We start from the raw sequence: 12,719 nt of genomic DNA, 5'->3' as shown, positions 1-12,719 counted from the left end.
GCAGTGAGTGAATAGGACTGGTGTTCACTTGTACCCTCATAGTACATGCATGCATGTAGGTTTTATATGCTGAAATTAGTCCTAAAGCTTTATTGGAAGAACAGATCCAGATGATTAGTAGGCTATACTGGGAATCTGCACCTGTGGTTTGGTTGCATTTCTACACAAGGACTTCCTAAGAGTTCAGGTTCAACTCCTACTTCTATACTGCAGGAAATCATGAGTGTGGACAGAGGAGACAAGGAAAAGACTCCTGGATCAAATATGAAAAGAAGGCTATTGTAATTCTCAGCACTTCTACTTTACTCTCCTATGTCTCTTGAACATCTTAATGTCTGCTGTCTTAAATTTAGATGTTGAAACCTTCAGAATATACTGGATTCTTGTTTAGTAGTTCAAAGTAATTGTCTCTTGTTAGCAGCATACAACACCCTCTCAAAAGATGTTTTATTTATTAAGATACCACACATTGATATGCTTCTAAGATATGTGTTTTTTCTGGTGTGTGTGTGTGTGTGTGTGTGTGTGTGTGTGTGTGTGTGTAGATGCACGTGAGCCATTCACATGCCCATATATGTGTGTGTACATGCGGAGGCAAGAGCAAGAGGACAACCTTGGATATTCTTCCTTAAGTACCATCTACTTGATTTTGGGTTTTGGTTTGGAAACAAGGTCTTGAAACTTCTCTGATGCTAGCCGTTAGGCTAGGCTGGCTGGCCACTAAGCATCAGCAGTCTGACTATTTCTGCCACTTTAGCACTGAAACTGCAAGTGCTCCCACATTTATTTTGGGTCTTGGTGAGTGAAATTTGGTGCTTATATTTGTATGTTATCAGCTGAGCTTCTCCCTAGGCCAAGATTGAGATTTTCTGATGGTAGGATGCAAATACACTCTTTTAATAAGTTGTGAATTAAGCAAGTATATTTTGTTCATGGAGTTGTACAAGGGACAGTGTCTGCTAAGAGACATTTACTTAACCAAGTTATATTTTATGTCACATAATGCACCAGGTTCTGTCATTACCACAGCATCCTCTGCATCCAGTATCAGGTTTCCATGGGGAGGATCTTTCTTAGCCACTTGCTACTGCCAGTCATTTGATGCTTGTCTATAACTAAAAATATAATATACCTTGCACACAAATCAAGAATAAAGGGGAGTTTGTCTCACTTTTGATGTATTTTTTGAGTCAGCTGACTCCCAATCTCCGATGCAGAAATTTGAGTTTAATTGAATAAAGAACTCTTTCAAATTAATAGTTATATTATCCATTTAAAAGACAAAAATTTCCTGCCTCCTCCTCTGGGTTTCATTTGCTGGTGCCTTTATATCAGATTAAATTTTTATATCAAATTACAAAATGCTGTAGATTAGTTCCTTAGTTCATGGTACTCTAAAAGTGACATAAACTGGCTTGGTTTAGTTTCTACAGTGCAAGGAGCTTCATGAAGCTTTTTCTCAGTTCTCAGATAGGGAGGGACTAACGAGAGTGGGAAAAATTTAAAACTGTCAACAAGAATTCCTAAAGGAAGCTGTGTTCGCCAAGACTATTATAAATGCAGTAGAGAAATTGGTCTGTTTCAGGTGCAGAGGCTAATTTTATTACCCCAGGCTAGCTTTAGTCCCTGACTAGCCCACTGCTGTGTTGTGACTGACACCCTGTCACTAATAGAGAAGACCCTTGGAATTCTGTTAATTCACCAGAGCATTAACTTCCACCAACCCGAAATCTGAGATTGCCGTCACATAGCATCTGGGGCTGATCACCCATCTTGCTGAAACTACCTCTCTGAAGATGCCACCAATGTATTTTAAAAGTGCCTCGAGTCACGTCACTTTCTTTGTTTTGTTACTATAAAGACTTCATGGACCTGCTTCCATATTAGAACATGGAATTTGGGGTGACCTAACCCTGTGTTCTCAGGTGATAGTCTCTCAAATCTGGCTCTAGAATAAAACATCTCTCATTGCCTTTCAGTCGAAAGCTGTGCTTTTTTGCAGACAGAATCAGTGTGCACTACAAATTAGTTGGCAATTCATGTTTGTGTTATGGTTTGTTATGACTGCTTAATTCAAAAGCATATTTGCAGAGAGGGAGTTTGAATTAAGTAAATCAAAATAGCAAAGCCTTTGATTAAAAAGTTAGCCTGCTTTAACTTAAATGTTGGTATTTCAAGGACTACTGATATTTTAGTCATTTGTGGTTATTTTCGTTTCCTGTCCAGACCCCTGGGAAATAAGAGAACAGTAAATCAAAGCCTCAATTGCCTTGTGCATTTATTTTCTTTGCATTTGTGCCATGTGTTAGTGCACATTAAGAAGCTAAAGTCATTCGTGACTTGATCACAGTCACTCTGAGGGATAGTTGAACATCTCGACAAACCAATTTACAGGATTCTTACAAAAACTGTCCTTTTATTATCTGGTATTTTGTTCATTCTTTTTATTTCCTGATGATTATATTATAAATGCTAACAAACAATAAGCTAGGGATATCCACATTGCTAAAATGAAGTTTGGGCAGGATTGTTGTCAAATTAAGAATATTACATTTTCCCTAAGTTATCTATTTTAGCATTAGGCACATTCAGACTTATTAATTTAATTTTTCATTAAAAAAATACTTCTGAAACTACAGAATCTAATGAAGAGACACATGTAACAAGTAGGAAGGATGTAGGGCAGCATCTTTAACCTGAAAAAATCAACTGGTGACTATCTTGGGCAAAATTTCAAAGAAATTTTATTAAATGTATTTAAGTGGGTTTTAAAATATTATATATATATATATTTCTTCCTTCTTCAATTTGCAAATAAGAAAAATAAATTCTCAGCTTACATTTTGCCACTTTTGGCTAATTTTTATGGGTCTTGAGTTAGGCATTTCTGTGTAGGTAATTCAGGGTAACCAGTACTTGATAACTATATGGGGCAAATGGGGTAATTGGGTAAGGTGTATCCTATGTGTTCTCCTAATTCAGTTTGTTGGTTGCCATGCATTTTAAGAGGTATGGAGCCTAGGAAATACAAAATGACATCTTGAAACTTTTGAGATTGTTTCTAAATATTTGTTTTGTCCAAGAAATGATTTTATCCACTTACCAATAATTTAATCAAAGACTTGGTATAATGTGGAACTGAAGTGGTCAAAAGTCCAATACATTGATGCTTTAGGACTTTCACAGGGTGGTTTCGCATTTGTAACCATAGTCATGTAGCTATGTACATATGTTTTTACCTCCACAGTACTCTCTGAGTTTCTTCTTTTCATTCATTCCTTCATTCATTCCAGGCATGCACTTAGGCCTCTTCTTGTACTTGTAGCTAAAGACCAGGGCTCCCCAGGGGTGCTCCAGAGACAGTGACAAGGAGTTACTTGGAGGAAAGATCATCTCAAATTTAAACAGTAGCTTGTTCCTGTGACTGAGTACAGTTAGCAGACAAGAGAGGGCAGCTGCAGGTGGTGTTCTTCAGATTGCAGAGGAAGTGAGGTCAGTAAGTGCTGTGCAGGAGTCCAACATTCGGAACCTGTGTTTAGATAGAAGGAAACAAATAAAGCCCAGGATTAAAAGAGGTCATGGGGTTAGGGGGTTGCTAGAGAGAACCCTGAAAAGGAATAAAATTAATGAGGAAAGGATTTAAAAATGGGTGCAGCAGTGTAGGCCTAAGAAAAGGGCCCAGGCTCACAGCACCACAATGCAAACAGCCTTCAGGCAAGGCCTGTTGGTCTCGTTTACTCCCAAATGAGTAGTGAGGGCTGCGGTGAGAGCTGGTAGCCCCAGAAAGGGAAGTGTCGAGGTCATTTGCACTAATTTTCATGGGGTCCAAGGAAGCAAAGGCGTGCATCACTTATAATCACTTGCCAAAAGGCCAGAGTCCTGCCCTAGGAGCTCTGTGTTGTTGGTCACCCTTCCCACTCCCCAGCTTACAGTGTTTTAATTCTTTGGATGACAGAGAACCAGAGGAATAAAGGGCAGGGCATGGGGGTGATGGTGAGCAGGGACAGCCTTTTCCTCTAGTCTGTCACTCCACATTTTCCACTGCCGACACGCACACCTGTTTTTGTTCCCTTCTTCTCCTTTGAAGTTTCAGATGTCAGAGTTCACAGAAGCGGACAAGGGAAACTTTTATTTAATCCTTTTTACTCTTCATGCTGCAATAGTATGCCTTTTTTTATTTTTATTTTTTATTTTATTTTATTTTATTTATTTATTTATTTATTTATTTATTTTTGCAGTTGTCTGCCTATCTATGCCTCCCCTCTGTTCACAGGACATCAGCACCCTATGCCATCCTATCCAATCCCGCCTCAGATAAACCTCATTATAAGCTCTGGCAACAAGGGGAATCATATCATGCTTATGATATTTTTATGGCATTCTTATTTAGCAGAAGGCTAGAGCACACTCACAGAGAGAGTGTGCCGAAATAAATTGATAAGGAAAAAGATGTCCTTTTCAAAGCCTTGTTCTGATCTGTGGCCCAGCTTCTGGAATTGGTAGTAGGAGGTTAGCCAAGAAAGGAGGTGTAAAAGCTGACTAGGATGAAATTTGTTGGACAAGAAGTGTTTAAGAGCATTGAATTAACAACACATAGGTGCATTGGAAGAAAACAAAAACCCACCTCACTAAAAAGCTCTGTAGGAAGCAGTGCACTCCTGCTTGCAGTCTCTCGACAGCCAGGTTCCCAGAGGTCAGCCTCTTTCCTAGGGAAAACGTGGCTTCTGGAAGCTGAGAGCCTTTGCAACATGGTGCTGGAAGATCCAGATGATGGTGTCTGAAGACACACAGAAGTGCCTTTTCTTGATGTTCCTGGAGAGTGGAGCCAACTTTCCACCAGAGACACCAAGTTTCTGCCATAGTGACTGAGTTTCCATCTTTCATTCCTGGAAGCTTAGTGGGAAGGAACTGTTGAGCCCCAAGGATGAGCTTCTCCTTGGTGGATTCTCAGCCACCAAGAACAAGCCCAAATTTCTGTTCTTCAGCCTTCTCTGTAGTAGCCATGCTCTGGGGACAATCTTGATGGCTCTGTCCCATAATCAGGGATGTAGTCAGCTACACTGTACATCTTCATCAAATTACAACATGGCCATAAGCCGGAGCTCCAAGGCCAGAGTCAGTGTCAGAACAAAAGTAAAGTGAGAGAAAGCCTGACTCAATCAGCACTGTTTGTAAAATAATCAACATATACCACTGGTTGAAGAAATGGTGTAGCTAGATGCCTAGAACCCTCCAAATGCAAGTGTGTACCAGAGCAAAATTTCCAGGATTCCTCAGGGTAAAGTTGATATCTTATCCATGGGTTGAGTGTTTAGGATAAAGGCAGTAGTGCTTGATTAATGGAGCATCTTTTACTCAGCCCTTGTGATTTTTAATGTATTTTCAGGAAGGCACATAGAATTGTGCACATACAGAGTTCAATGCACAGTGATTTTTCAACCCAGTAGCCCTGTAAATGGTGTTGGGTCCTACTTTTGCAAATTATTCCTTACGAAGCTCTGATTTAGCCATAAAGTACAGAAAAAATAAGACAAAGTGCTGAAACAGAGAGAGGAGTTACCTCAGCGCTCGCTGATGAGCTAGGATTGTCACAGCTCTCAGTGTGGACCAGAAGATTTGAGATGAAGTAGCAGCATAAACATAATTGTTAATGTGTTTTAATAAAGCGAAATCTGTCAAGAGGAGTGTGAAGTCTACAACCAAGAAAGACAAGTATGAAGATCAGTGGTCAAAAATGTCTACTCAAGCTGTCATTCTGGGCATTCCTTTTTTTTTCAGTGTAATTTTTTATTAATTCATTCAGATTATACCTCAATTGTTATCCCATCCCGTGTATCCTCCCGTTCGTCCCTCTCTCCCGCATTCACCCTATTCCCCTCCCCTATGACTGTGACTGAGGGGGACCTCCTCCCCCTGTATATGCTCACAGGGTATCAAGTCTTTTCTTGGTAGCCTGTTATCTTCCTCTGAGTGCCACCAGGCCTCCCCATCCAGGGGACGTGGTCAAATATGGGGCACCAGAGTTTGTGTGAAAGTCAGACCCCACTGCCCACTCAACTATGGAGAATGTCCTGTCCATTGGCTAGATCTGGGTAGGGTTTTGATGCGCATTGCATGTATTATCCTTGGTTGGTGCCATAGTTTGAGTAGAACCCCTAGGCCCAGATCCTCCCATCATAGTGTTCTTCTTGTAGGTTTCTAGGACCCTCTGGATCCTTCTGTTTTCCCAGCTTCTCATGCTTCTCTCACCTAAAGTCCCCATAGGATGTCCTCACCTCTATCTTACTGTCCTGGTAAGTGAAGATGTTCATGGGACATGCCCCTTGGTCTAGTGTCATCGTGGGCATTCTTTAGGAAGCCCTGTGTATACTATTGAAGAAGGGTTTCACACATCCTTTCCACACTTCACACTAGTGATATAGCCTATGTATTTGATGGGGGCTGTTACAGTAACAAAGTGTAGATCTGGCAGTCTTTCCCAGGCATTGTATCTACCCTCTTACAGGTAGCTATGTGTAGAGAAAGAGCAGAAGAAGTAGAATAGGTGATTGAAACAATGTTTCTTTATTCTCAAATCTAGATATTTCAGCTCATATGTCTACTTGCATAATGTATGGGACTCATGTTTTAGCATAAGGAGCTGAATTAGATGCTGGCCCTGGCCAGTGTTGTTGACACACTATGTCCTGAGGTAGAACCTCTGTAATTATGAGTCTTCACTGTCACTATTAGAGATGGCTCTAGTTTCTGCAGCACTTTGAGGATAAAATCTGAGCCAGTCATTGAGCCACGCATGTCTATGATTATGTTTTGTGTGTGAGACTGAGGCTTTAAACTGTGTTCTTAGCCACAGTGACAGTTGTGCATGGACAAAATTCTGTCCTCAAAATGTTTCCACTTACATGATGAGTCACTTGAAAAGTTCTTAAAATGGGTGGGATTTTTATATGGAGCCAGTGGATGAAATGGCAACCAGAGTCATCTTTGGGAACACAGTAAAACTATTCATGTTTACTTTCCTTCACTAACAATAGCAGAAAGGAAGGAGTAAGAAACAATCACGGCTCTTAGGTTTGGCTTTAGTGTTCAGAATCAGCGGTGGCCTTTGTACTGACTTAAAAAAAAAAAAACTAGCATTATTTTCTAGAAGTTTAATTAAACTAAACAAACATATATATTTCTTAAACAACCGTAAGTATTATAAACACACATACACAAAATCTAGGATTTTTTTCTGGTTTTAAGATGGAAGGTTGTTAATTTATGAATTCTTTAGAAACTTAAAATTATTTTAAAAAAAAAGTCTATCTGTTGATCAACAGAATAGCAGCTACTAAAGAAAAAAGCCTATGAACAAAAATTAAGTACGCTTTTTAATGTGATAATTAAGGTTGGAAAATATATGTGGGGAAATATTCCAGCTTGAAAAAAAATCTACAATAATGTATACAAGTTTACTTGTATTTATTTTTATTTAATTTGAAAGACTTGTTTATTTTATTTTACATGTATGTTTGTCTGCATGTATGTCTATGTGCCATAGGCATGCAGTCCCTGTGGTGGTCAGAAGAGGCTGTCAGATACAATGGAACTGGAGTTACAGATTGTTGTTAGCCAATATATAGGTGCTTGAATTTGAACCAGGGTCCTCTGGAAGAATAGTCCACGCTCTTAACCACTGAGTCTTTTCTTAAGCTCTTTGCTGGTATTTATAATCTCAGAAAAAGAAGTCCAAATAAGACTAGTTTCATCATGGCTCTCTCTCGCTTGTGTTCTGTGTGTTGAAGTTTGTTTAGAAAAAAAAAACACACAATTCAATTATAACTAATGTTAATATAATGTTTGTCCTCAGTCTCCTTTTAACCTGAGTTGCTGGCAACCACTTCTGAATAATCTTTGAAAAATTGTGTGTCTTCCCAAACTAATAAATAAACAGAAAACAGTATAAACAAAGGCAATTCTATTTATACACTATTAAAAATAGTGGTTCCATTTTCCTTGTAAACTGATTATTTGGGTTATAATACAGTAGCCACACACAATGCCCTTTCTCTCACATTCTGTGTACAAGAGTTTCTGTCACTTGTTGAAACTCATCCCTGTTGTTATATTTCTATTATTGTTCCTGGGAGGCTCCTTAGCCTGTCAGCAAAGATGTCAGAAAAATCCAACATTCCTTTTGGAATAAGAAGCAGCTTTGTCACCCACAATGCAATCTCTGCTAAAAATAGAAAGAGTGGCAGCAGTACAAGTGTGATTAACAGGGATGAGCTTTTGTCCAAGTAGCAGGGACGAATCCAGCAGGCCAAAGATGACCCAGCCAGAGCCAGGACTCTGCTGATTGCCGCTTCTCTCCATGTTTGATTAAATATTCATGCCTTCGCTCTCCTCTCTGCAAGCACTATTGATTTCTTGTATAAACGCTGCTATATTTAGTCTAGACAAATGGAATGTGGATCACTGTGGAATAAATTGGATGAAAGACTGGGATCTTGCCTGCCGCTTTTTCCTCAGTCTTGGGCAATTATTTATAATCAAGGGCAGTTTTTGTAAGTTGAGGGTGATTTTTCACAATTTAGTGATTAGTGTGTGAACAAAGGCAAGCAGTTAGACACAATCATTTCTGGTGGGATAGCGGGTTAAGAAGTCAAATTATCCTTTGAGGTTTGCGATGAATTTTTCAGAGCACTGTAGGATTTTATTTCTTATCTTGTTTCTTGTTCATTTGTTTGAAAAAAAAATCTTAAGGGTTTGATGTTTATATTTTATGTACAAAATGGCAAACTTAAAGTTCTTTTCATTTTTCATATTTTGTGTTTAAAAATAAGATTCTGACCTTTGCTTACTAGAAGTTTCATTTGCCTGTTAAAGATAAAAATGAAGTAATTTGTGAACAGCATTGATTTAGGCTAAATTCCTGTCAGGCTTATAAGTTAATGTTCAAACTCTCACATCACTCCACGTTCTTGACTAGAAATTCTACGTTGCCCTTTACAGCTAAGAGACCTACTTAAACCATCTTCATTTGTTTACAAACTTGTCACAATCCCTTGCTTGAACAAGGGCAATATAAGAAGTTGCTGTCTGTCAAACCATAGTTTATTAATTAATCATTTTCTCATCATCATTAAGTTGTTACAAGTGGTGTTGATAATGCAAACTTCTGATCGACCCATTGAAAAAGAACTGATGTTAGAAAAGCAAGATTGATAGCGGTATTCATGCATGTGCATGCACATGTGTGCAGTACAGTGTGCCTGACACTTATGATCATTTACATGTGAGGCCTTGACTTCTATAAACAGGATAACTGGCAGTTTTTCTTTAAGTATGGAAAAACCTCATGAATCTGCATAGAACATAAACTGGGATCTGGGATCTTCAAACCTAAGCAGAATAGATATGTAGACGTAGGTGAGTATTTCTGGCAACTTAAAAAGTATAGAAAGCAGAAAAAGTAAAATCACTCATATCCTCATCCAAAACACAACTATCATCTCTTTGCTGTGTCATTTCCTGCATCAGAATTTATGAACTTGTGTTATTGAAATCTCTCTCTGTCTCTCTGTCTCTGTCTTTCTCTGTCTCTGTTTGTCTGTCTGTCTGTCTGTCTGTCTGTCTGTCTCTCTCTCTCTCTCTCTCTCTCTCTCTGTGTGTGTGTGTGTGTGTGTGTGTGTGTGTGTGTGTGTATACGTGCTTAGTTGGACAGATATTTTGTCCTTTTTTCAAAGTCCTAGGCTCAACATTATGAGTAGTGTCTAATATTGTAAGGTTTAAACAATTTAGTTATCATAGAATAAATACTAATTTATTACTGCTTTTAAGCATTTTACTATTTTCATAAACATTTTTAGGGACTTCATATTTTTTGAGCATGTGTGCGCAAATGGGTGGGCATGCTCATCTGTCTGGGATTGCTTGTGCACATACACATGGAGGCCAGAGGACAACCTTGAGTATCATTCCTCAAGTGCCATAGTGTCTGTTACATGCCTGGAAATCACTAAGTAGGCTGGTCATTCTGGCCACTGAGCCTTAAAGATCTTCCTGACTTCACCTTCCCAGTACTAGGATTACAGGCATGCAGCACCATCCTTAACTGTTTTCAATGTAGGCTCTGGGGATTGAGTTAGGGTGGTCATGCTTGTCAGGCAAGAATTGATCAACTGACCTCTCTCCCTAGCCAATGACTACATTTCTTTTAAGGAAATGAACATGACAATTTATGTAGATGTTTTTTCTGGTTGATGACTATGATGATGATAAGAAAAAAAAATCTCTAGAAAACAATATGACTTTGAAAATTTTTTTCTCCACTAGGATTGTTTCTGTGTGATTTATTCTAGAGGTGGCAAACCTGTATCAAATGGTAGAAATATTTAAAATCTCATGATTCACATTGCAGATATTTTTGGCAGTTTTATACCAATTGAAAGTACCACTTGCAATAAATAATTTGGCAATTTTCTTACCTTATAAAATGGGGCATTATGCATACAGACATATGTGGGTCTTAGTAACTACATAATGATGTTTCATTTTCTTAATAGTTTGCATTATTTGTGAATGAAGGTGATTTTATTTTCTAATATTTAATAGAAATCACTTGCCATTCTATTACCATAGTTGCTTATGTACTTTTGATCTGCTAGCCAATCAGTATTGATGAATTATTTTAATGTATAGAAAATTTTCATTTTTATATATTGGAAAATACAAAACAAAAATTTTTTACTGAGGACTATGCTGTACATATTTTGAGTGACTGCCCTCATTTGAGCCTTTAGTTCTTATTGTGCCTATAGTCATTTTCACTTTAATGGTGTGGGTGCTGAGACCAGGTAGAGATAATTACATTTGCAGGTCTGCACAGGTAGGAACAAGTGTTAGACTTTAGAACAGAGGTTGAAACAGGCAGGCTGTGCATCACGGTTGACTGACTGAACCACTTTCTTTCCTAAGCTTCTCACTCAGAGTATTTTAAATATTTTTGCAATTAAAATGTCTGGTTATTTCTGTCTATGCTGGGTATTAGATCTGAGTGGTGGTTCACTACTCTTAAAGAGGTATAACCTCAGCTTCCAAAAGATCTGTTGTCTTTAACTTGACTTGTTTGACTTAATTATAAAATTTTCCCAATTCTTCTGGCTAGATGTATTGCTCAGAATGCTTAACCACCATGGGTGCTGACTAATCAGACTAGACATTAGCCACAGCAGGCGCCATCTGGATAGGTCCCTGGCCTATGACTTTCCTACTGGAAGCTTTCTTCGCGGCGGGGGTCAGGGGCTGTGGAGATGCTTATCTACTCAAGCCATGAGTTAGACGCTTCATATGTATTATCTAATTCCATAGTAAGCTTGAGTCTGGTCATTAGATTTTTTTTTTCCTTTTGGTGGTTTGATTAAATATTTACTTGAAGTTCCCTCATACTCTTTTCTCCCTTGTTTATTTTAAGAATGAGGTTTCCACATTTAAATGATGGATATTTAAAAACCAGCACTTAGACACTCGGCTGCTCTCACTTCTTCATGTGTGGGTTTGGCCCGTTGTTACAGTTAATCACCATTATCTGAACTTGGATGAAGATTTTCCCCATTTCCTTCCTAGATCTAATGGTCATGTGGATGTATTGCATGGTGTGCTAACTTAAAGTAGAATTTATCTTCTGTCCCTGATTATAAAACTTTTCATAAGTCCATGAATTGAGTTGTGACAGAAGTTCTCTTTTTGTATGACATCATTCTTTCATCTTGTATTTCTTGCTCTTCAGTGGCTTTAATTTGTAAGTGATCCAGACTAATAAATGTTATGAGTGATTTTTTTATACCACTTGTTGAATCCATCTGTTTGGGGGAAAAAAGACAATTGTAGTAGATTCAGAGCAGAATGCATGTTACTGAGTAAAAATTAACCTAGGGACCCTTTACCAATACTGATGGGCGAGGCACAGTTTACCATCACAACAAAGCATTTCCTTATACATGTACTTAGATGTGCTGCACAGGGGATAGTGGGTTTGGTCCTTGGTTTGTTTGCAAGTCAACGTCCTAATTTCCAAACCTCTCTGCCCTATTCTCTGTCTTCTTTCCTATGTCTCCAGTGGATGTGAAATCAGAGGTTCCTATGGGCCTGGAGCCCATTTCACCTTTAGACCTAAGGACAGAGCTCAGGATGATGGTGCCTGTGGTGGATCCTGTCGTCCGTGAGAAGCAACTGCAGCAAGAGTTACTTCTTATACAACAGCAGCAGCAAATCCAGAAGCAGCTCCTGATAGCGGAGTTTCAGAAGCAGCATGAAAATTTGACACGGCAGCATCAGGCACAACTTCAGGAGCACATCAAGGTAGCAAATGTGTCTTTGTCTCTGACCTTCACAATCAGGGCATCTGCACCATGATGTGGGCTTAAGACCGACCTCTGGGAGCACTGATGGGGATTTTCACTGTGATTAAGACATGAATGTGTGGCTTGAAGGAAATTGTGATTGTACTAGTTGGAAACTTGGGTAAGTACCTGGTAAACCCTTGCTTTGCTAATAGGAGAGCTCTGCCACTCTTACCTTTTCCCTCAGACTCATGGTAGCAACAGCAGCTTTCAATTCCCATGTCTACTCTCTCCTGTGCGTTCCATTGTCCCATGCACTCACCACCAAGATCCACAAGCCTGGAAAAACCTATGTTATGCTGCTGACGCATCTGTGTGCGCTATTTATCAGGG

General features: G+C 39.0%; 1 protein-coding gene across 1 annotated transcript in view; it reads left to right on the top strand.

Annotated features, from left to right (window-relative positions):
• Positions 1-12,719, top strand: part of Hdac9 (histone deacetylase 9) — a 792,898-nt gene that overhangs the window by 383,802 nt on the left and 396,377 nt on the right. The window contains exon 3 of the mRNA XM_051144941.1: positions 12,104-12,345. Within this exon, the coding sequence (XP_051000898.1) occupies positions 12,104-12,345 (242 nt within the window). The remainder of the gene's footprint in view (positions 1-12,103; positions 12,346-12,719) is intronic.

This window comes from Acomys russatus, chromosome 1, assembly GCF_903995435.1.
Source record: "Acomys russatus chromosome 1, mAcoRus1.1, whole genome shotgun sequence".
NCBI classification, from domain to species: domain Eukaryota; kingdom Metazoa; phylum Chordata; class Mammalia; order Rodentia; family Muridae; genus Acomys; species Acomys russatus.
The sequence above is the reverse complement of the archived record's forward strand: the minus strand, read 5'-3'. Positions and strand labels throughout refer to the sequence as shown.